Here is a 24,210-nt window from a genome sequence, read left to right on the forward strand (position 1 = left end):
AATTTGGTTGGATGAACTACAGATATCTGATCAAACAAATTAGGGCATTCATCCTCTGAAACCTGCCCTATCATTTAATAAGCTCATGACAGATTGATGGTAAGCTCAACAGCTCAACTCTGCATTCTTCTATTCACAGCGACATTCTGACCCTTGTTTATCATGAATTTGCTCTTTGATGAAGAGTATCTGAAGATTCTGAATATAAACATCTGTCTTTCCTTTGTTTTAAATGGGAGACTGATTACTTTTTAAAGTGATTCTTAGTTTTAGCCATCTTGTTTCATTCCAGTGTCCTCACACTTCCAATCTCCAGCAGATACAAGCTTGTCCAGTCCTGTTCAGCCATTCCTCAGGAGACAACATGTTTATTCTTGGAATGAATCTAATGAATCATTTTACTTTCAAATTGCTTTCAATGCAGTAAGAACTTTCCTTAAATAAGAAAACCAGTATTGGACACTATTGCAGATCTGGTCTCACCAATGCTACACATAACAGAAGCATGGCATCCTTACTTTTGTATTCAATTCCCCTCAGAGAAAATGGTAATATTCATTTAGCTTCCATAATTTCCTGCAGTACTTCTATGCTAGCCTTTTGTGGTTTGTTTCTGCATCTGAATTCAACCACATCTCATGATTTGGACAATGTACTTTTTTTCTTCCTTCTTTTGAAGATGGGCAACTTTATACTTCCTAACCCTTACCACATTAACCTGACTAAATTCCTTTTTGCCTCTATCTTTCTCACAATGTACCTTTCTACCTATTGTGTGGTTAGAAACATTTGCATCTTAACCTTTTGATGCTTTAACCTTTTTGTTATAAATTGTAGAAGATGAGGTCACAGCACTGATCCCTGTGGCACACCACTTAATACATCGTGTAATCAGACAAGTTCCATTTACGCCTTACAGAAATATCCAGATGGTAATCTTTATACATTTTTTTCAAACAGTTAAGGTAGAATTGAACAATATCATGCAGTGTGCATTGAGTGCAAGGAAACAAATTACTGCTGTTTCAACAATTATTGTCTAAACTTTATAATTGCACTGAGATGCCTCTTGCATTACACAACAGTTTGTAATGTTGCAGACCAGGGCAGTGTTTTGCCCAGAGGTGTTGCAAATATAGAATCACATGGGATATTAGCATAGTAGGGGTGAGGCCTGGGGCAGATCAGATTGAAAAGGTGGGCAGGCCTGACGGGCTGAATAGCCTACTTCTGCTCATAATGTGAATAACTGCATGCTTACTTAACCTAATCATTTGAAAGAGTGATGCAAGAGAGAAAGATCAGGAGGACACTTGAGGTTTATTGCAGATGTGGAGTAAGGCTGTGGCAAAGGGGGAGGGACATGCTGTGGAGTGGCTAAAAGAAACTATTCCCCATTGTGTTAAAGGGCATACTCCTGCATAAGTGAGCTTCGTATCTCTGGTCCACCTTATTGTTACTAAGTGGATATGTGTATGAGATTAGTCCTAATTAACTTTGTACCTGTGCTGTTACTTTAGCTGCTGTTGGTATCAATTATCTGCAGCACAATACATCTCCCTTGTGATCTTTTCCTCTTTGGCTATTGTTCATTCAGCGACTGACCATGAGTGGGAAGGGATAGAAGCTGTTATCAACTTCTTTAGAAGGGTGAATACCCTCAGTGAGATCAGATGTAACATGAACTATTTTGCATTTCAATCTCTGACCACCGGAAAACAATTTCAAAAGGCTCCTCATTTGTTGCAAGCATGTGGAAGAAGTACATTACCATATTGCCTTTCATGACCTCTGATTCCATGAAAGTGTCTAACAACCAATGAAGTACTTTTGAAATGTACTCCAACTTTTAGGTAAATAGTATAGAGCACAAAAAAGATACTAGTTGTATGTTTGATTCTCAAAGTATAGTTTAAATAACAATGGCAGCCGTGGCTCTGTATACCAGTCACCATTGCGATATATGTAACCAGTGGACTAATTACAAGTAGTAACCCAGAGGCTTGGGAACGCACTGGTAAAGGGGTTTGTTGTGCATACTGCTACCTCACTGGTTCAATTTCCACATGAATGTGCTTTGGACTTCACGTTGAATGACAGTAGAATTTTGGTCCACAGAGAAGTGCTCTGTTCCGGGCGGCTCCCTTGAGAAAGAATTTCAACCTTTGGAGAGGTGTGAAGAAGGTTTATTCAATTGCTACCAAAGATGAGAGAACATGGAGAGATTGCTGAAGTTGCTTATTTCCTTCCTGGTGCCCAGGGATGTTCAAATTTGGATGGTTTTGACAGAGTAAGAGGAGGAACTATCTAACAAGGCAGGTGGGTCATTAGTTATGCAGGGCAAATTGAAAACATTGTTTACAATTTGATGCCATTGGAGATCTGAACTCATTGACTGAATAGATGGTAGAGAGGAGAACACTCATTGGGTATGCAGCCATTGAGCTGGGCTACACATTGGTGCTAGTAAGTGAGTTAAGCTGAAAAGTATTCTTTTACCAAGCGCAGATACAATGCGACATGGGGAAACCTCCTGTGTTGAAAATTTTACAAATTTCTAACCCAGGTTCACCAAGAGAAAGTAGAGCTAGGCTGTACTCTCTATGAATTTAAAAACGCAAACACGAGGAATTCTGCAGATGCTGGAAATTCAAGCAACACACATAAAAGTTGCTGGTGAACGCAGCAGGCCAGGCAGCATCTATAGGAAGAGGTACAGTCGACGTTTCGGGCCGAGACCCTTTGTCAGGACTAACTGAAGGAAGAGCTAGTAAGAGGTTTGAAAGAGCTCTTCCTACAGTTAGTCCTGACGAAGGGTCTCGGCCCGAAACGTCGACTGTACCTCTTCCTAGAGATGCTGCCTGGCCTGCTGCGTTCACCAGCAACTTTTATGTGTGTTGCTCTCTATGTATTTAATTACTCCCACAGAGTTGCTTGTTGGGAAGCTTCAGGATTTTGACTTGAATAGAATGATGTTCTTGGCCATTCAGAACTTGGTTGGGATTTAGCCACCTAGAGCACTTGATGCACCTGATCAGGCAAGGGCAAACAATTTCTTTTGAAGAACATTCAAAAACCAGATGGGTTTTAACAGCAAACTGGTGGTTTTATGATTGCCATTATTGATTTAGCTTTAATTCCACATTTATTCAACTGAATTTAAATTCCACAGTTGGCATAATGGAGGTTAAAATGCCTCCATATTATTTATCTCATCCAAAAGCTAGTCCAGTTGCATAACCATTATGAAACCTTGTCAATACTTGCAAATATTGATACACTCCAACCTAAAGCAATGGTTTCATTTCAACTCGTGTTAAATATGAGAGATAAGTGACATTAATCTTGTGAAGAGACTACAGATGGCTCTTCCAGAGTTAAGATTTTTGCAGATCAAGTTCTTGTTGAGGTGGAAAAAGATGCTAGGAAGTGAGGCATTTTGACCAAGTAAATAAAACTGCACAGACAGAAGTTGCTATAACAAAGTGCAGCCACTCAATGTAATTGGCAAAATAACCACAGGAAGAGGGAAAACATTTTCCACACTATGTTTTAATAGCTAAGACTCCACGGCCAGGAATGATGCTAGAAATGAATTTAAGGATGATTTAGTTGCAACATAAACCCAAAAAGAAAAATCACATGAGTCTGGGGTAAAAAAAACAAGATCGTCTATTGACTGTCATTTAAAGCAAGGGTATGTGAACAAATGGTACACCTGAACAGAGATCAGGCAAAAACACCAGATAATGGTAGTTTAAATTTTAGAAAATATTGCATCTAACTGATTTTTTTTTAAATTATGAAGATGAAACTCTTTCTTATTGTAACCAAGGCCAAATATGATAGATATTCAGTCAAATGAGATTTTAAGTAAGAAGAAAACTGAAAGCTGATTCTACTGCTGTGAGGTTCGTCTGTTCTTGCTTGTACAAAATGGTTGCCGAGTGTCGCGCTTTCAACAATGAAGCTTCTGAACCTGATGTGTGTTTATAGATTGTGGCACGACATCGGTTAGATCCCAGAGCACTTGTATTCTAGTAGGGGGTAGCTGGTGAGTTTATTTCTGATTGCTAACCCTTATATCTTGGTTGTAACTCTTGATAGTGAATGACTCATTTTTTTTTTACAATTTTCCTACTGCCATCTCGCACTTTTCTTTTCTTAATTAGCTTTTAATTGCGCCTCTACAGTTTGCTGCAATGATTGCTTGTTGTAACAAGTTCATCATTGCAAACACTGAGTAAAGAAATTCCACTTGAATCATTTTTTTTTGAAACCGTTCCTACTTTGCATTTTTATATATCTGGTCCTTCCTGCCACTGAGTCGTCATTCTTGAAGACATCTTTGCTGCCTTTTTCGTATTACTCACAGCATAGCAGATGCTGTTCCACCCATCGAGTCTAGGCTAGCTCTCTGCTAATTCGTTACTCTTATTTTCCCAGAAACATATTCTCATCAACTGCACCTTAATTTTTCAGACCAACCACTTGGACTGGGGTATTTTTAACAGAAGCTAATTAAACCACTAATCAGCCACCAAATTTAGAGAACATCTGGGAAAAAGTCACCTGGTGACAGAGCATGCAAATTCCAAACAGAAAGTTCTGGAGGTCAGCTTCAAACCCCAGGGTACTGAATGAGTTTTTTTGAGGAGGTGACAAAGATGATAAAGAGTTGGGTGGTGGATGCTGCCTACATGAATTTTAATACAGCATTCGACAAGGAGACTGATCCAAATGATTAAGATACTGTACATGAGATTCATAGTAACTTGGTAGATTGGATTCAAATCGGCTTGGCCAGAGAAGGCAGATGGGAGTGGAGGATCAGTATTATTCTGTTTAGACGTTTGTGCTGAGTGGTTCAGAGGGATCAGTGCTTGGGCCTTTATGATATAATAGATGATTTGGATGAAATGTAGGTGGGCTATTTACTAAGCTTACAGATGACACAAAAACTGGAGTTTTGGATAATGAGAAGTCCCCCCTGAATAGAGAGGATTTGCATCAGTTGGAAGTGTGGGCAAAGAAATGACAAATGGAGTTTAATTGTCCATTTAATTAAATGGACAATTATATTGTGTGAATTACACTTCAGGAGGTCAAATGTAAGAGGAAAGTATACAGTAAATAGCAGGGCCCTTAGCATTGATGTACACAGAGATCTTTGTGTACAAGTCCATAGTTCCCTGAAAGTAGCAACACAAGTAGATATGGAGATATGGTGGTGAGAAAGCACCTGGTATGTGTACCTTCATTGGTCAGGGCATTGAGTATAAAGTTGGCAAGTTGGGTGCCGTTGTATAAAGCCTTGAGGTCATCTTTGGAGTGCTGTGTGCAGCTTTCATCACCACATTACAGGAAGGATGTGGAGGCTTTGGATGGGGTAGGGAAGAGGTTCACCAGGCTGCTAACTTGTTTAGAGTGTGGTAGCAGTTACTTGAAAACAAACTAAAGCTGCTCAGGGGACTGTATGGGGGTTGACGCTGTAGGATATGTTTTCCACAATAACAAAGTCCAAAATCGAAGAAAGTAAGTTCGATCCTTTATTAAGAAACCAACAAAGATGAACCATCTTGTAGCAATTATTGTTGGTTTTTTTTGGTTGTGGTTTGAAACTAACAAAACTAAAACTAGTGATATAATGAAATAATGTTTGTGCATGGGAGGAGGAGGGGGTAGAGGGTTTCCTTGCATTAGAAAATTCAAATGTTCATTCTGTTGCGTTGTAGGTTACCGTATTGGATTATGAGATGTAGTTCTTCCAATTTGTGTTTGGCCTTCTCAGTAGCAAAGGAGAAAGTGCTGGAGAGACGGTGGTGTGGGAGTGGGAAGGGGAATTTAAGTTGTATGCCGCCAGAAGCTCAGATGGCTGTGAGAAAGAGAACAGGTCATCTAGCCTAGGATTGATTTCACCAATACAGAGGAGTCCGAACTGCAAACACTGAATGTAGTGGATTGAGTTGGTTGAGATGCAGATTATCTCTGCCACATATGGAAGGACTGTTTGGGTTCCTGGATGGAGGTGAGGGTAAAGGTGAAGGGGCAGGTTTTCCACAGTTGTAGGAGAAAGTGTCAGGACAGAAATGGAAGGGTAGGGAGAGATTACTGCACCAGAAGATCATGAAGAGAGTGGTGCTTGTAGAAATCAGAAAACGTGAGGGTAAAAGGTGACTGGGAGAATCACATTGGAGCTGCTAGAAGTGCAGAGGGTGATGTGTTGGATGTGGAAGCTGGTAGGCTGAGATTTGGGGACTAGGGACGTTGAGAGTAGACATGTGGTAAGTGGAGGAAATATCTATGAAACTCCAACAATAACAAGGGAAAACCACATTTCTGGAGGAAGGTGGGTATTTCAGAAGCCCTGGAATAGAAGGCCTCATCATGAGAGTGGATTTGGCAGAAATGGAGAAATTGAGGGAAGGAGATAGCATTCTTACAAGGAGGTGGTACAGCTGAGGAGTCAGTAGGCTTACAGAAGATGACAGTGGCAAGTTTTCTTCTCCCTTTGGCTGCTCCCATCTCCTCCCTCCCTCCACCTGTCCAGTATCTGCTCTTCATCAGAAATAAACTCTGGCCTTTCCAGCAGTGAACACATTGAAGCAAATAACTGAATTTGCCATGTTTCACTTAATGTGATCTTACAAAGGTTCTCAATCTTTTCACTGGAGTTTAGAAGAATGGGGGGGGGGGTGTGATCTTGTTGAAAACTATTGAATATTGAAAGGTCGAGATAGAGTGACTGTGGAGAGGATGTTTCCAATAGTGAATATAGGACCAATGAGCAAAATCTCAGAGCACAAGGATGTCTCTTTAGAAGAGATGAGGAATTTCTTTAGTCAGAGGGTGGTGAATCTGTGGAATTCATTGCTACAGAAGGCTGTGAAGGCCAGGTCATTGGATATATTTAAAGCAGAGATTGATGGGTTCTTGATTAGTAAGGGTGTCAAAAGTTAGGGGAGAAGGCAGGAAAATGGGGTTGAGAGTGATGATAAATTAGCTTTGATCATATGGAAGTCCAGACTTGACCGGCCAAATGGCCTAATTTTTGCCCATGTCTTGTCACACTTGTTATATCAAAGTTCACTTCCTTTATGTTACCTGACAGTAAAGCAATTCAAATTAATATTCTATTTTTCTGGGGGGGGGGGGAGAAAAGCTTGGTGTAGGGAATAGATTGTGGGATGAAATTGCTGTTATACTTGGATCACTGGTCTCTCCTCTCTCATTTGCTTAAGGAAAATGATTTGGGATCCACAAATGTGACAAGGATTTTGCAATACGATACAGATATTGCAAAAACCTCTGTCTCCCGTAAAGACCTTTTTAACTGACTCCCGAAGTTGATCAATGTGTCACACTCACAAATGTATTGCTTAATAGGCTGTTTACCGGCTGGGTAATAATAAATGAGGGCAAGGCATGCTAACATAATCATTAGTGGTTTAAAGAAAATTTTAGACAAAGACAGAGATTGAAGCCATTACCCATGACCTTGCCTTCACCTTTATTGCAAAGCCATCCATATTCTGTTGGCGGATTTTGAATGCTATCACTAACCCTTTCAATGAGACCAGTTTCTCCTTCTTCTTCAAACAATGCATTTTCCATTACTGCAATCAAATAAAGCCCCATGGTTCTGAGCATTATTCAAATAATATCACTTACTGTGTTCTTCACATGATTATTATACTTAATCCTGGATATGTTAATGGCTGGGTAGATTGTACCTCACCATTTGCAATCAATGCTTTGAGAAGTTGTCAAGTATATCTGATTGGCCATCTTGTACCCACCCAGTAGCTAACACCTCTATTCTTCCATTTCTGTTTGTATACTCTGTTTTTTATCTCCCGCTTGTGTGTGTCCATGTGTTCCTTTGCTTTTCCTGTGTGTGTGAGTTCATCTCCTCCCTCCAACCCGCTCCGTGTCTCGCTCTTGGTGCTCACCTTAATTTTTACACTTCAAAGCAAGCTGTTGGTTTTGCTGGCATGTTTGACCCTTGCTATTTGAACGTGATTTGCTGAGGTAACTCCTCCTTTCCCCAGTGTGCGTTAATTGGTGCCATGAAGCTAACACAAAATACAGGATTTGTGGGTTATATATTTCCACCCTTGCACCAACCCACCACCTAATCACCACATTATTTACTTCATTCACAAGCTATAGAACTGGTAAACCCATACAAGCAGGAATTAATCCCCAACGGAAAAACTACAGAGTAATGTCTGAGAACTGTTGTTCAAAAATGCCATCTGGACCAGTTATAGATGGTTATAATTGGCTAATTTCCATTTTGCATTATGATGACACATTAACTTTGCATTAGATTTTTATAAATACATCCCAGTTGAGCCCTTTTGCAAACACCTCTTAGTAACTCCCCAATTTCCTGCCTTAAAACCCACTTTATTTTCTGTTTAAGTTGAGAGAATTTCTTTAAATCCAGAAATGTATTGCAAAAATTCCAGATGCCATTCGGAATTTGCCCGCAGACCCCAAGTAAGGCTGAGACTATACCGATGAAGCTGAGAAACTTAAACATTAACCTTTAGGCACAGCCATAAAATCTGAATTTTTTCTTGGTTGGGGGGGGGAGAAGTGTGGAAGAATTGGATAATAGGTAGAGGCAAAGAACCAATTGCACCCTATTCTCTGAAGTGTGATTTTTTTTTAGAAAAGGACCAATTAACCAGCCACATAAAGAATATCTTTGTGTAGTAATAGTTCATTCAGCCTCTTACATACGCTCCACCATCAAATGAAATGATCGCTGATACAGTTTTGGTCTTAGTTCCATTTTCCCCACTCTCTCCTCATTTCTGTTGACCCACTTGTAGTTCAAATATCTGTTGTCCTCTGCCTTGGACTCAATTTCCATGGTAATCTGGGGTAGGGAACTGTAAAGAATCATGACTTTCTGAAAGAAGTTGTTCCTCATCTTGATCTTTAAATAGGCAGTGCCTTACTCTGAAACCAGGATTCCTAGTTGTAAAAAAAAGTTCTGCCACCAGGAGTTACATCCTCTTGGTGTCCACCTTGAAAACCACCTTGTCTGTTTCAGTAAGATCACCTCTTATTCTTCTGTATTCGAAAGAGTGTAAGCTTAAACTGCTTAACCTCCTTGTGTTAATCATTCACCTTAGTATTCTGCCCTGCCTCCAATATAGTATAATTTCATAAGATGTTGTCCAAAACTGCAAGTAATCCTCCAGGTGCTGTCTCACTAGCATGCTATAAAGTTGTATCATAAAGTTGCACTCCATATCCTTTGTAATAAAGGCCAACATTCAGTTAAACCTATCTAGTTACCAACTATGTGATGTCAGCACTTTGTGATTTAGGAATGTGGACTCTAGTTAAAATGAGTCTCAGTCAACTATCTTATCAATAGCTTGTCTGTGAGAAGGTAGTTGACTGAGGCCAGTTTTAAGAATCATGTCAAGAGTACATTCAGGCATGGATCAGAATTGGAAAAAGCTGCAAAGGGTTGTAAACTCAGCCAGCTCCATCACAGGCAGTAGCCTCCTCAGCATTGAGAACATCTTCAAATGGCAATGTCTCAAATATCTGGTCATTAAGAGCCCTCACCTCCTAAGTGCCCTGTTCTCATTGCTACCATCAGGGAGGTGATACAGGAGAGCAAAACCACACACTCAAAAGTTTTAGGAACAGCTTCTTCCCCTCCACCATCGGAATTCTGAGTGGCCAATGACTGTATGAACTGTACTCACTTCTTTTTGCTCTCTTTGTGTGTATTCACAACATACAGTATGTCGGTGATAACAAACCTGAGTCCAATTCCAAGGAGGAAAGGAAGATTGGAAAAGCCAAGAGGTTTTCTTGGGAAATTCCTGCTCTGTGGCAGCTGAAGTCATGGTTGTTAAGGTGTGAAGTCATGAACAGCACAGGAAAAGGCCTTTCAGCCCACGTTGTTGTGCTGCATCAGTAATCAAATGCCCAACGAAATAATTCCCTTCTGCTGACAAAATATCCTTGTCCTTCCATTTCTTGCACATTCATTTGCCTATCAAAGAACCTTTTGAATGCCACTATTATATCTGACTCCACACCATCCCGTGCAGCATATTCCAGGCACCTGCTACTCTGTGTAAGAGAAAAATAAACTCGCCCCACTTGTTTCCTTTGAACTTACCCCCTCACCTTATATGTATGTCCCTTGATATTAGTCATTTTAACTGTGGTGGTGGGGGGCTGATTATCTATTCCACCTACAGTCCTCTGGAAAAAATCTTAGGCACATATATATACTGTAGCTTGTGTGCCTGAAGTCTTTTGCACAGTACTGCTTTGTCGACTTGGAGTGGAGAGTGAATTTGTAAATCTGGCGAGAGCAAAGGATGTTGGAAATACATAGAACATAGAATAGTACAGTACAGTACAGGCCCTTCGGCCCACAATATTGTGCCGACCCTCAAACCCTGCCTCCCATGTAACCCCCCACCTTAAATTCCTCCATATACCTGTCTAGTAGTCTCTTAAACTTCACTAGTGTATCTGCCTCCACCACTGACTCAGGCAGTGTATTCCACGCACCAACCACTCTCTGAGTAAAAAACCTTCCTCTAATATCCCCCTTGAACTTCCCACCCCTTACCTTAAAGCCATGTCCTCTTTTATTGAGCAGTGGTGCCCTGGGGAAGAGGTGCTGGCTATCCAATCTATCTATTCCTCTTATTATCTTGTACACCTCTATCATGTCTCCTCTCATCCTCCTCCTCTCCAAAGAGTAAAGCCCTAGCTCCCTTAATCTCTGATCATAATGAATACTCTCTAAACCAGGCAGCATCCTGGTAAATCTCCTCTGTACCCTTTCCAATGCTTCCACATTCTTTCTATAGTGAGGCGACCAGAACTGGACACAGTACGCAGATGTGGACACACCCAGCCTGGAGACACCAGGCAAGGTCATTTGATTCCAAACAGTTGGTTTATTTATTACGGAATGTCTCTGTGGTGCTTCCCACTCCCTCCCCTCTCCCTCACACCAGAGAAACCAATCCAAGTTTGTCTAGACTCTCCTTGTAGCACATATCCTCTAATCCAAACAGCACTCTGGTGAACTTCTGCAGCCTCTCCAGCGCGTCAACTTCCTTTATATAACAGGGCGATCTGAACTGAATGAAACACTTACGTCAGTGGTTCCTCAGAGGTAAGAGCTGAAGGATTGATGTGAGTCCGGAGGATGGCAGGGTGGGGGAAGGGGCAAGGCAACAAGGGAATTGAAGATGGGAATGAGACATTTAAAGCAGGGTTGAACTAAACACTAGTGAAGATCATATCTGATGAGTGAAAGGAGCCTGCTGCAAGTTAGTATATGGGCAGAATTAGTAAGTTAGTACTCCTAAATGTAATGAATCCATAATGGGATTGGGCCATACTCCTCTGAGTTTTTATGCTTCCTGCAAAATAGGCTGACTGAACTGCCTGCCCTGATTCCTCTGATGGGTCATGTCTTGAATGATTGATGCTAATGTTTCTGAGCTTAATGCTTCTATTAACATTAGCTCTGCAGGGTCCAGTGACATAAACGGATGATCCAGGAGGTGCATTGCACCTTGAACACCCTGAAGCTTAGGTACCCCCAACTCTCAGATGCTACAGTACGTTAGTGCTTTTGCCACTGGCTCTGAAGATTCTGCCTCCAAACCACAATCCTTGAGCAGAACACCCAGACTGAGGGAGCACGACGCTGTTCCCAAGGCCACCTTTCGAAGCAAAGATAAAAACACTGTTCTGATAGATACCCGTAAGAGCAAAAGGCATAGGAATAGATGTAGGCTGTTTGGCCCATTAAGTCTGCTCCACCATTCCATCATGGCTGGTTTACTATCCCTCTCAACCCTTGGCCAAATCTTACTAAAAGTTGAATATCTGGTCAGTTATATCACTGCCATATGAGTGAACTTGCTGTGCTTGTATCAGCTGCTATTTGTTCCTCTATTCCAACAGTGACTACACTTCAAACTGTACGTGACTAGAGAGCACTCAGGCTAAATTGTCGTTGGGGAAAGTGAAATTGAAAACCCCTAAGTATGAGAGACTCTGCAGATGCTGGAAACCAACACACAAAATGCTGGCGGAACTCAGGAAATTGGGCAGTGTCTGTGAAGGAGAATGAACAGTTGACATTTCAGATGGCAGCAGAGAAGGTCATGGACAGACATGATGAGGCCAAACTCAGGGTGGAGGAGCAGCATCTCGTATTCCATCTGTGTAACCGCCAACATGATGGCATGAATATTAATTTCTCTAACTTCTGGTAATTTCTCCTCCTCCCCCCCCCCCCTTTACATTCCCCATTCTGGTTATCCTTTCACCCCTTCTCACCTGCCCAGGAGGGGCAGACACGTTTAACAGATTATTGTAGTGCGTAGTGTTGGTAGAATACAGGATAATCAGGAGGGAAAGTGCTGGGATGTTTCGTGTGTTCCCTCCTGACCCTTTGCTGTTCCTGCACTGTGCAAGGTGTTGCATACGCTCTAATTAACGACCTGCAGGTTGTAATTCACGGAGGTCACTGGCCTGCTCCTTCTGCAGGGAGCTGACCAGTGATACACCAGCTGCATTTCGGTCTTGCATTCTATCAATACTAAAGTCGTGGTGCTGTTGATTTTAAACAGTCAAACTTTGTGGGGCTACAGGAATGTTGCTCAGCCATAGTTGGAGTGGGATGAAATAGATTGAAGTGATTTTTTTTTTTCGATTCAGTTATCATGAATGTGCCAATAATCAGAATTAGGTTTAACATCACTGGCATATGTAATGAAATTTGCTGTCTTTGTGGCAGCAGTACAATGCAATACATAATAGAAAAAAATGTGAATAAAATGTATATGATATTAAATGGTTAAATAAGTAGTGCAAAAACAGAAATAAGAAAATAGTGAGGTAGTGTTCATGGGCTCACTGTCCATTCAGATATCAGATGGCAGCGGGGAAGAAGCTGTTCCTGAATCATCAAGTGTGTGTCTTCAGGCTCCTGTACCTCCTCCCTGATGGGAGCAATGAGAACAAGGCATGGCCTGGGTGCTGGAGGGTCCTTAATGATGGATGCTGCCTTTTTCTTTTGAGGCATTGCTACTTCAAGATTCGTCGTATGGATAACAGGACAGATTTAAACATTATAAACTTTGTCCAAAATAAAATATTTACAAGAATAAACTGTTCAATGCCATTTCACTCTTTACATTCATCGTCATTGCTTTCCATACATTAATGTACATCAATAGCAGTGCTGCCACTTGTGTGGCGCTCTGGGATGGTATTCTGCTACCATTATAACCAGGGGATTTTCTTCCCCCTTCCCCCTTCCCCACCCCCAGCCTGACCAGTAGGAGAAGATCCATAAACTATAGTCCTTCTCCACCGAAGGGGACAGATTATCCTTGCACCCACTTTTGCCTGTGGGTATATGTGTATGTGTGTACGTCTGTCCATTCTGTTTTCTACAGGTTGCACTGCTATTTAGCTCAGTACTATAATCAGAGCTTTGGAGCCTATTGTTAGAGATTTGCGCCTTCCTAGGTGGAACTCACAAGGACTGCAAAGTGCCAGTAACTAAAATCTAATGAGTTAACGATTCTTTCATCTTTTTCTTCCAGACTAAAGGCGTTAGCATCTACAGGCGGGAAGAGTGTCCAGGCAGCGTGTGATTGGTTGGTATCAGATTAATACCTACAAATGCACTTAACTATTTTCTCTTGCAGTAAAAGTTTACGTAGTGCTCATCACCTTTTGTAAATTACTAATTAATCAAGGGGATTATTGCTACTGAATCTCTATTTCCATTAAGTTATGTGTATTGAATGCATTGCCATGAATATCCATGCAATTCATTTGCTTTCCTACCTAAGAACCCCATAAATTCCAACGGTGTTTGTCACAGGAGGAAAAGATGTCACTGTGCATTTATTTATCACCTCAGAACGTGTAGCCTCAGGAGTAATTTTCCCCTAAGTGTAGAATGTTTGAGGAACAATCCAGTCTGGGGTGAGAGGGGGCAAATTAGATGGGGAAACTGTGTGTTGTGAAATTTGTTAGTCTCGGAGCCAAATAATTCAAGGGAGATTGAGAAGCTTCTGTTCCGAAAAGTGGGTTATGGTGGAAATCTGGAATTCCCTCCACAGTGAAGGCTGTGGATATTGGTGGGAAATAAAGGCATCAGCTCCAAAATACCCAGGCACAACAATTGTGAAGAAGAGGCATAGATCAAGTGGATAGCCAGAGACTTTTTCCCAGGCTGGAAATGGTTAATACAAGGGAGTATAATTTAAGGTGATTGGAGGGATGTACAAGGAGGATGTATTTTACACAGAGCGTGGTGGGAGCACCCTGCCAGGGATGGTGGTAGGGGCAGAGATACATTAGGGACATCTAAGAAACCCCGAGGTAGGCACATGGATAATAGAAAAATGGAGGGCTATGCAGGAGGGAAGGGTTAGATTGACCTTTGTGTAGGTTATAGTGTTGCACATTATGAGCCGAAAGGCCTGTAGGGTGCTGTACCGTTATACATTCTACCTGTTTGAGATTCTTAGTTGAATAGCACATATCCTTAATGAGCTTATTTATTGCAAGGCAGCCCGTGCCCATGGTGACTTCAGCCACGTGCACCTCTCAATGCTGGGTTAAAATCTAGTGGGGGATTGACGACTACAGGTTCACAACAGCAGCTTGCTCTTCGGCAAGCAATTTGTTTCAAACAGTAACTTGGAGTGAGCAGGTATCTGAAAAGGAAGCATCAAAGAGTGACAGAGAGAAGGAAAGAGAGGAGAAACTAATTGATGGCATTGCTTAATTGCTGGTAAGCAGTTTCAGGTCTGACCCTTGCTGACACTATTGATTGGGGCTGTGCAGAGACATGAGCAACACTAGCCATAGCTACTTGGAGTGTTTCCGGTTCTGCTAACTTTGGTATAATACTCTGGGGTGAGGAGATGGGAGGGGAGGGGAGGGGGGGTTCCTTAGCACTCTCTGATTGCCGTATCTCTGCTTGCAGGATGTGGCCAGTATGGTTAGCCAACGTGAGTGTGCATCTCCCTCTCTCTGCCTTTCCCTCTAAGGAGGCAGCTGTCATTTAGATAGAATGAGATTGTGTGGTTGATATTTTTGGTGTACTGAATTTCTGGTTTTGCCTTGTTCTCACAATTTTCTTAAGTATGCACTTTTTGAAGGTGTTTATTACATTAATACCATCTTTGAATTCTTAAAGTTAAAACCAGCACTGACCTTGACCTGTGTGGATGAAGTTTTCTGGCAAATGGATTGATTGCAGGTCTTGGATGATAACCTGTTCAATGATTTGAAGTTGACTCTGTTTCAGGATTTGAGTTTCAATATTGCCTTCCACTGCTTTGTTCATTTTGCAAAGAGTGGATTTTGGATTAGGACATGGGAAGTGGTCTCTCAAGCATTGTGGATTATTGTATTTACTGGTTTGTTTAGAACACAGGTTCCCAATGTACCCGGGGTCCATGGATCCCTTGCCGAATGGTCCTTGGCATTAAGAAAAGTTGGGAACCCTGGTTTAGAGTAACAATTTCCACCAAAGATGACAATTGTTCCATAGGTATATGAGCCAAATGTCACTTGGTATCTTAATATTCATCACAGATGATACCAAAGGATCAATGGGTGTTTTTGATCTGGATTGGGCAAGCTACAGTCCAATTTTCCATCTTGGCTGGTGCCTATATGCACACTTTCCAGATGGAATTGGAGGTGGGTTGAGGAACCTTCCAGTTTTCTCTCCCACTGGGGGCCAAAACCAGCCCAGTTTGTCAGCATTAATCAGGGAACAAGAGTGACTTTTATGGGAAGTGGGAACCATGTGGTAATAGAGAGATTCTTCCCCCTCCCCCCCCCAAAGTTCTCTTCCCAACGTTTGAGTACACAGTTTGATTGATCTATGGTTTTTATCCACCAACTTTGTGGTTCTTAAAGGGAAAGCCACGGAATTGGGAAAAGCTACTACAGGATGAAATATTACAAAATGTGCCTTGGCAGTTAGAGACAAGAGTCTAAGATGGATAACCAGAGACGTGATTGGATGAGTGCATGGAAAATTATGGACATTTGAAAGAGATGAAGCAGGACTGTGGTATTTGGACAAGTGGCCACCACTGATGAAATGGAAGGAATCAAGGATGCTCAAGGATACTTCACTTTTGGTCACATATCCTAACAATGTTCCATTGTATGGCCAAGGCACTATAAATCCAAGTAGCCATATTCAGAGATACAGTTGGGCTCAAGTCAGTGTACTCCTATGAGTGTCCTTGAGTGTACTCCTATATCCCTCACAGAGCAGCATAAGGGACAGAGGCATACACTTAAGAAGGAGATTAGGAGGACAAAAAGGAGTCTTAAGATGTATCTGGCAGATGAAAAATGGAGAATCTTGCAATGTTCTATGAATTTTCAGAGTGAAAAGATAGCTATGGAGAGAGCAGGTTCTCCTTAAGTATCAGTGTGGTAGTATATGTGTGGAGCCATGGGAAATTCTGTTTGGTGTGGTGATGGATGTGGAAGCTGGTGAGTTGGAGGGAGGGAACGGTGATAACCTGGAGTATGTCAACATTATGAAGGAGGAGGAGTTGTTGGAGGTCTTTGAATGCATAGAGATTAATAAATCCCTGGAGCCTGATAAACTATCCTTGGATGTTATGGGAAGTAAGGAAGACAGCTGAGTTTTTTTGTATCTTTGTTAGCTACAGGTTGGGTATAGAAAACTAGAGGATAGTTCATGCTGTGCCTTTATTTAAGAAAGGCAGCAGGGCTAAGCCAGGGAACTACAGGACAGTGAATCTCACATCCTTGGCGGGAAAGTTACTTGAAGGGATTCTGTGAGAAGGGATTTATTTGCATTGGGTAAGGGAAGAACTTATTAGGGATATTCAACATGGAAAATCAAGTTTGACAAATTTGTTTTTTATTTAAAGAGGTGACCAAGAGGATTGGCTAGTGCAGCGTGGTAGGCATTGTTTGTGTGGACTTTAGTGGAGCCTTTGACAAGGTCCATATGGAAGGCTGGACGGTAAGGTTAGAACATATGGGATCTGGTATGAAGGAGCCATAGAGATACAAAGTTGTCTTGGTGGAAGGAGGCAGGGGGTTGTTTTTCACTGTGCTCAGTGGTGGGCTGGGCAGAGATCTGTTGTTTGGCATGTATATTAATAACTTCAATGAGAACGCACGGTCAGTGAGTTTCAGATGAAACATTCCTCCAGCATTTTGTATGCGTTACTCCTTAACATTTGCTGCTGCTGGGTGAGTTTTGAGTGAGATACCTGGATCACTGCACCCAAACAGCTGTTGCTATCAATTTTTTTTCAGCAAATAACAGTTGGTCGTACTGGAGTGGGATGAGGCAGGGGTGGGGTATTGCGTGAGAAGGAAAGACACGGCTTTTGTTTCTTCTGAGCATCTGGCACAAAGGTGCTGAGAGTTTATTAAATCTTGTGCTGTTGGAGGTAAGTGTGGCGATCACTTTATGCCATTTCTTGTGTCAGGGAATTCACCTCCATCTTGCCTTTCTGCTGTGCTAGGCTGTTTTCACACGTGGATGATCCCTTCCTGGATGACCCGCTTCCTCGAGAATATGTCCTCTACCTGCGACCAACTGGGCCTTTGGCGAACAAGCTGCTTGAGTACTGGCATCAGTCACGACAGCTGTGCGGCAAAAACAAGGCTCACAACATCTTCCCTCACATTACCCTCTGCCAGTTCTTCATGGTGAGTACCTGGGATCTTTGTGGAGATTTAATCCGATACTGGGTCCTGCATGTAGTGAGGAGTGGTTTGATGCTGGGTCCTGTAGTGCTGTGGTCAGTGGCATGATGCTGGGTCCTGCAGGATGGGGTGATACTGTTGTTTGGTGGTCAATAGTATTTTTTTTAAGCACTGTTGGCTTGACTATTGGATTGTACAGCAATGTTTCGGGCTGAGACCCTTCATCAGGACTGAAGAAAAAAGATGAGAAACCAGAGTAAGAAGGTGGGGGGAGGGGAAACACAAGGTGACAGGTGAAACTGGGATGGGTGAAGTAAAGAGCTGGGAAGTTGATTGGTGAAAGAGGTACCTGGCTGGAGAAGGGGGAATCTAATAGGAGAGGCAGAAGACCATGGAAAAAAGAAAATGGGGAGGAGCACCAGAGGGAGGCAATGGGCAGGCAAGGAGATAAGATGAGCGAGGGAACAGGGGATGGGGAATGGTGAAGGAGGGGAGGGCAGGCATTACCAGAAGTTCAAGAAATCGATGTTCATACCATCAGATTAGAGGCTACCCAGGCAGAATATAAGATGTTGCTCCTCCAACCTGAGTGTGGCCTCATTGCGACAGAAGAGGAGGCCATGGAGTGACATGTCGGAATGGGAAGTGGAATTAATATGGGTGGCCACTGGGATGACCTGCTTTTTCTGGTGGATGGAGCGTAGGTGCTCGGTGAAATGGTCTCCCAACATACAGGAGGCCCCACCAGGAGCACCACCCGCGGGTGAAGTGTCATCTCGCCTAGAAGGACTTAAAGGTAGTGAGGGGGGAAGGTGTAGCACTTGCTCTGCTTGAAAAGATAAGTACCAGGAGGGAGATCAGTGGGGAAGGATGAATGGACAAGGGAGTTGCGTAGGGAGCGATCCCTGTGGAAAGCAGGATGTGGTGGGGAGGGAAAGATGTGCTTAGTGGTGGGATCCCATTGAGGGTGCGCGGAACAAGTGCTACACCTACCCCTACACCACCTCCCTCACTACCATTCAGGGCCCCAAACAGTCCTTCCAGGTGAGGCGACACTTCACCTACGAGTCTGTTCGGGTCATCTACTGTATCCGGTGCTCCGATGTGGATTGGAAAACTGCTTCACTGAGCACCTATGCTCCATCTGCCAGAAAAAGTGGGATCTCCCAGTAGCCACTCATTTTGATTCCACTTCCCACTCCCATTACGACAAGTCAGTCCGTGGCCTCCTGTACCTTCGTGATGAGGCCACACTTAGGTTGGAGGAGCATTACCTTGTATTCCGTCTGGGCAGCCTCCAACCTAATGGCATGAACGTCGATTTCTCGAACTTCAGGTGATGCCGCACCCCCCCCCCCAACTATTTTCCTTCTCTCTTCTTTATCTCCTTACCCGCCTATCGCCTCCCTCTGGTGCTCCTCCCCTTTTCTTTCTTCCATGGTCTTCTGTCCTCTTCTACCAGATTTCTCATTCTCCAGCCAGTTATCTCTCTCACCAATTAACTTCCCAGTTCTTTACTTCAGGGGTCCCCAACCTTTTTTGCATCGCGGACCGGTTTAATATTGACAATATTCTTGCGGACCAGCCGACCAGGGCGGGGTGGCGGTGTTCAAGTAGGGTTAAACTCACCTCAACATGTTTTTTACGGTTAGGGTTGCCAACTTTCTCACTCCCAAATAAGGGACAAAAGTAGCAGTCAAATACGGGACACTTGTGTTTACCCCAGGAAAGACTACCATGACCATGAAGCCTTGCACGGACACCTGTGTGCGCATGCGTGTACGTGCCGATTTCCCCCCCCCCCCACACTGTACATACATTATTTCTACTTTATATAGGCTTTGTATATCATATCATTCCTGCTTTTACTATATGTTAGTGTTATTTTAGGTTTTATGTGTTGTTTGGTATGATTTGGTAGGTTATATTTTGGGTCTGGGAATGCTCAAAAATTTTTCCCATATAAATTAATGGTAATTGCTTCTTCGCTTTACGCCATTTCAGCACGAAAGGTTTCTTAGGAACGCTCTAACTTAGTGGAGGAAATACGGGAAAAGGGTGGTCCCCTATGGGACAAACCAATTTAGCCCAATATATGGGATGTCCCGGCAAATACGGGACAGTTGGCAACCCTGTGTTCAAGTTCAACAGTGCGTGACAGGGAATAAGGAAAGGTGCAGCAGACTCATATCGTTTCCTCACTGCCCGGTAGCACATGCTTTGCGGCCCGGTGGTTGGGGACCGCTGTTTTACATTCCCCCTTCCCACTCCTGGTTTCACCTATCACCTTGTGCTTCATCCTCCCCTCTCCCCACCTTCTAACTCTGACTCCTCATCTTTTTGTTCTTCAGTCCTGATGAAGGATCTCAGCTCGAAATTTCAAATGTACTCTTTTTCCATAGATGTTGCCTGGCCTGCCGAGTTCCTCTAGCATTCTGTGTGTGTTGCTTGGATTTCCAGCATCTGCAGATTTTCTCTTGTTTGCATTCCTGATTCTTGTGTCTCCAACCAGAATGTTCCCAAGCAGTCACAACACTGGCATCTGCTCACAGTATTGAAAATTGCCCAGGTATATCCTGTTTACCAAAGAGAAAGGCAAATGCCAAATGGCTTATTGCTGCTTAATCAGTGTGCTCCCAATCATAATCAAAGTGGTGGGGAGACATCATCAATAGTGCTATTATGTAGCATTTTCTCATAAAAGACCTGCTCAACAATGCCCAGTTTGTGTTTTGAATCCAGTTTATTATCACTGACATATGTTGTGAAATGTGTTGTTTCATGGCAGCAGTACAGTGCAGCACATAAAAAAAATCACCACAAGTTACAAAAATGGTGCAAAAGATGAATACTGAGGTAATATTCATAAACCATTCAGAAATCAGATGGCAGAGAGGAAGAAGCTGTTGTTAAAATGTTGAGTGTTCAGGCTCTTGTACCACCTCCCTGATGGTAGGAACGTGTAGAGGATATGTCCCAGATGGTGACCTCACTCCAGATTATTGCCTTGGTCACAATGTGGATCAAAGAGGTGAGGTGAGAATAGCTGTTCTTGACCACAGGGCTACACTTGACTGAATTTGGCATCAAGTGTCCAGGTAAAATGGAAGGTTGTGTGTGGAAAATACTCCAGTGGTTGGAATTGTACCTTGCACAAAGGAATATGGTTGTCACTGTTGAAGGACAATCACCTCAGCCATGTGTCACTGCAGGCGTTTCTCAAGGCAGAGTCATCGGGAGACCACAGTCAGTGCAGATCAGAAATAGCATCTCCTCCTCACCGCCAATCAACATCAGTGCTCCTCAAGGATGTGTGCTTAGCCCACTGCTCTACTCTCTCTACACACATGACTGTGTGGCTAGGCATAGCTCAAACACCATCTATAATTCTGCCAATAACGCAACAATTGTTGGCAGAATTTCAGATGGTGACCGAAGGCGTACAGGAGCGAGCTAGATCAGCTGGCTGAGTGGAGTCGCAGCAACAACCGTGCACCCAACGCCAGTGAAAGTAAGGAATTGACTGTGGCATTCAGGAAGGGGATGTTGAAGGAACATGTACCTGTCCTCATTGAGGGATCGGCTGTGGAAAGGGTGAGCAGTTTCAAGTTTCTGGTTGTCAACATCTCTGAAGATCTATCCTGGGTCCAACATATTGATGCAATTACAAAGAAGGCACGACAGCGGCTGTATTTCATTTGGAGTTTCAGGAGACTTGGTATGTCACCAGACTCTCACAAATATCTCCAGATGCATCAAGCATCCCAACATCGAAGACACCTTCAAAAGGTGATGCCTCAAAACGGTAGCATTTGTCATTGAGGACCCTGTTCACCCAGGACATGTCCTCTTCTCATTGCTGCCATCAGGAAGAAGGTACAGGAGCTTGGAGACACACGTAACTTTCCAGGACCAGCTTCTTCTCCTCCATCAGATATCTGATTGGACAATGAACTCATGTACACCACCTCACTCTTTTGCTTTCTTTTGTTTCTTTTTTGCACTACTTATTTAATTAAATGTTTATGTATTTATTATTTTAATTTATATTTTTATTATTGTGTATTGCAATGTACTGCTGCTGCAAAACAACAAAATTCATATCATACAGTACTGTGCAAAAGTCTTGGGTACATATACATAGCTGTGGCGCCTGAGTCTTTTACTTGTCAATGTCGAGCGGAGAGCGAGTTTCTCAATCTGGCGGGAGCAAAAGATGTTGGGAATGGTGAGGATAGAACAGCATGTGAGGGGTGTGGGGCAGGTGGGGGTGTGGCATGGTGCAGACACACCCAGCCCTGAGACACCAGGCAAGGCCATTCAATCCCAAACAATTGGCTTATTCATCATTACAGAATGTCTCTCTGGCGCTTCCTGCTCCCTCCCCTCTCACTTCCCCCTTTCCCAGCCATGATTCTCCTCTCCCTGCCCCCTTCCCACTCTCAGTCGACAAAAGAGACCCATATCAGAATCAGGTTTATCATCACTCGTGTCATGAAAGTTTTTTTTTGTGGCAGCAGTGCAGTGCAATACATAAAATTACAGTACTGTGCAAAAGTCTTAGGCACCCTAGTTATAGATATATGTGCACAGTTCTGTATGGCAGCAATATTAAACCTGATTCTGATTGTGAAATATCAAGGCTATTTGTGAATGCCTATCTTTCCATCAGACGTGCTATCTTCATTGAGTGCCTAATATTCAAATCCATTAATGACTCTTCAGCAAAAGAAACAGTCCTTTTTGTATGTGGTCAGACCTAGACAGCATCTGGACATGGATTGATAAGTGACAGGTAAACATTTATACCACAAGTGTACCATGCAGTGACCACTTGCAATAACATGAATCTTGGCAATTACCTTTATTATTTCTGGGCATTACCATTTGCAGATCCCACTCCATCAACGTCCTGGGGTCAATATTGACCAGAAAATCAATTGGAACAGTCAGTCAAATAGTGTCTACAAGAGCAGCAGAATCTGGGTAACATACACAAAATGCTGGAGAAACTCAGCAAGTCAGGCAACATCTATAGAAATAAACAAACGGTCAATGTTTTGGGCCAAGACCCTTCTTCAGGACTGAGAAGGAAGGGGGAACACACCAGAATAAAAAGGTGGAGGGAGGGGAAGGAGGCTAGCTGGAAGGTGATAGATGAAACCAGGTGGGTGGGAAAGGTAAAGGGCTGGAGAGGAAGGAACCTGAAAGGAGAGGAGAGTGAACCATAGGAAAAAGGGAAAGAGGAGGGGACCCAGGGGACGTGATAGGCAGATGTGAAGAGGTAAAAGGCCAGAGTGGGGATTAAAAGAAGAAGGGGGACAGGAGAAAATTTTAATGGAAGGAGGAATCAATGTTCATGCCATCAGGTTGGAGGCTACTCAGAGGGAATGTGAAGTGTTGCTCCCTCATGTTGGAATGAGAATTGGAATTAAAGTGTTTGGCCTCCGGGAAATTATGCTTTTGGCGAATGGAGCAGAGGTGCTCAACAAAGTGGTCCCCCGTTTACACCGGGTCTCACCAGTGTAGAGGAGGCCACATCAGGAGCATCGAACACAATAGGCAACCCCAGCGGATTTGCAGGTGAAGTGTTGCCTCACCTGGAAGAACTGTTTTGACCCTGAATGGAGGTGAGGAAGGAGGTGAATGGGTAAGTATAGCATTTCTGTTGCTTGCAGGGATAAGTGCCGGGAGGGAAGAATGGATAAGGGAATCATGGAAGAAACAATGTCTGTGGAAAGTAGAGAGTAGGGGGAGGTAGAGATATGTTTGGTGGTAGGATCATTTTGGAGATGGCAGAAGTTGCAAAGGATGATGTGTTGGATGTGAAGACTGATGGGGTGGTAGGTAAGGACAAGAGGAACTCTACCCCTGTTAATGCAGCAGGAACGTGGGGTGAGCGTGGATGTTAGGGAAATGGGGGAAATGTGGGTGAGGGCAGCATCAATGGTGGAGGAAGGGAAGCCACATTCTTTGAAGGAGGAGGACATCTCTGATCTCCTGGAAAGGAAAGCCTCATCCTGGAAACAGATGTGACGGAGATGAAGGAACTGAGCAAAGGGAATAGCATTTTTAAAGGAGACAGGATGGGAAGAGATATAGCCATAGGAATTGGTAGGTTTATAAAAGATGCCCGTAAACAGTTTGCCTCCGGAGATGGAGACAAAGACATTGAGAAAGGAGAGAGAGGTGTCAGAAATGTACCATGTGATTTTAAGGGCAGGCTGGAAGTTGGAGGCAAAGTTGATTAAAATTGATGAGCTTGACATGGGTGTATGAAGCAGCACCAGTCAGTCATCAGTGTAGGGGAAGAAGAGTTAGGGAGCGTTACCGGGGAAGGTTTGGAACATGGCCTGTTCTATGTGGCCAACGAAAAGACAGGCATATCTGGGGCCCATGTGGGTACCCATAGCTACCCCTCGAGTCTGGAGAAAGTGGGAGGAGCTGAAGGAG

The 24,210-nt window shown here is 43.1% G+C and overlaps 1 protein-coding gene across 2 annotated transcripts in view; it reads left to right on the forward strand.

Moving 5' to 3' along the window:
• The window catches only part of LOC140184919 (ubiquitin-associated and SH3 domain-containing protein B-like), a 160,255-nt gene that overhangs the window by 99,778 nt on the left and 36,267 nt on the right, over positions 1–24,210 (forward strand). For both annotated transcript variants that reach the window (XM_072238119.1, XM_072238120.1), the window contains exons 2-3: positions 13,629–13,682; positions 17,574–17,760. In XM_072238119.1, the coding sequence (XP_072094220.1) occupies positions 13,629–13,682; positions 17,574–17,760 (241 nt within the window). The remainder of the gene's footprint in view (positions 1–13,628; positions 13,683–17,573; positions 17,761–24,210) is intronic.

Source organism: Mobula birostris, chromosome 20 (genome assembly GCF_030028105.1).
Source record: "Mobula birostris isolate sMobBir1 chromosome 20, sMobBir1.hap1, whole genome shotgun sequence".
Classification (NCBI taxonomy): Eukaryota; Metazoa; Chordata; class Chondrichthyes; order Myliobatiformes; family Myliobatidae; genus Mobula; species Mobula birostris.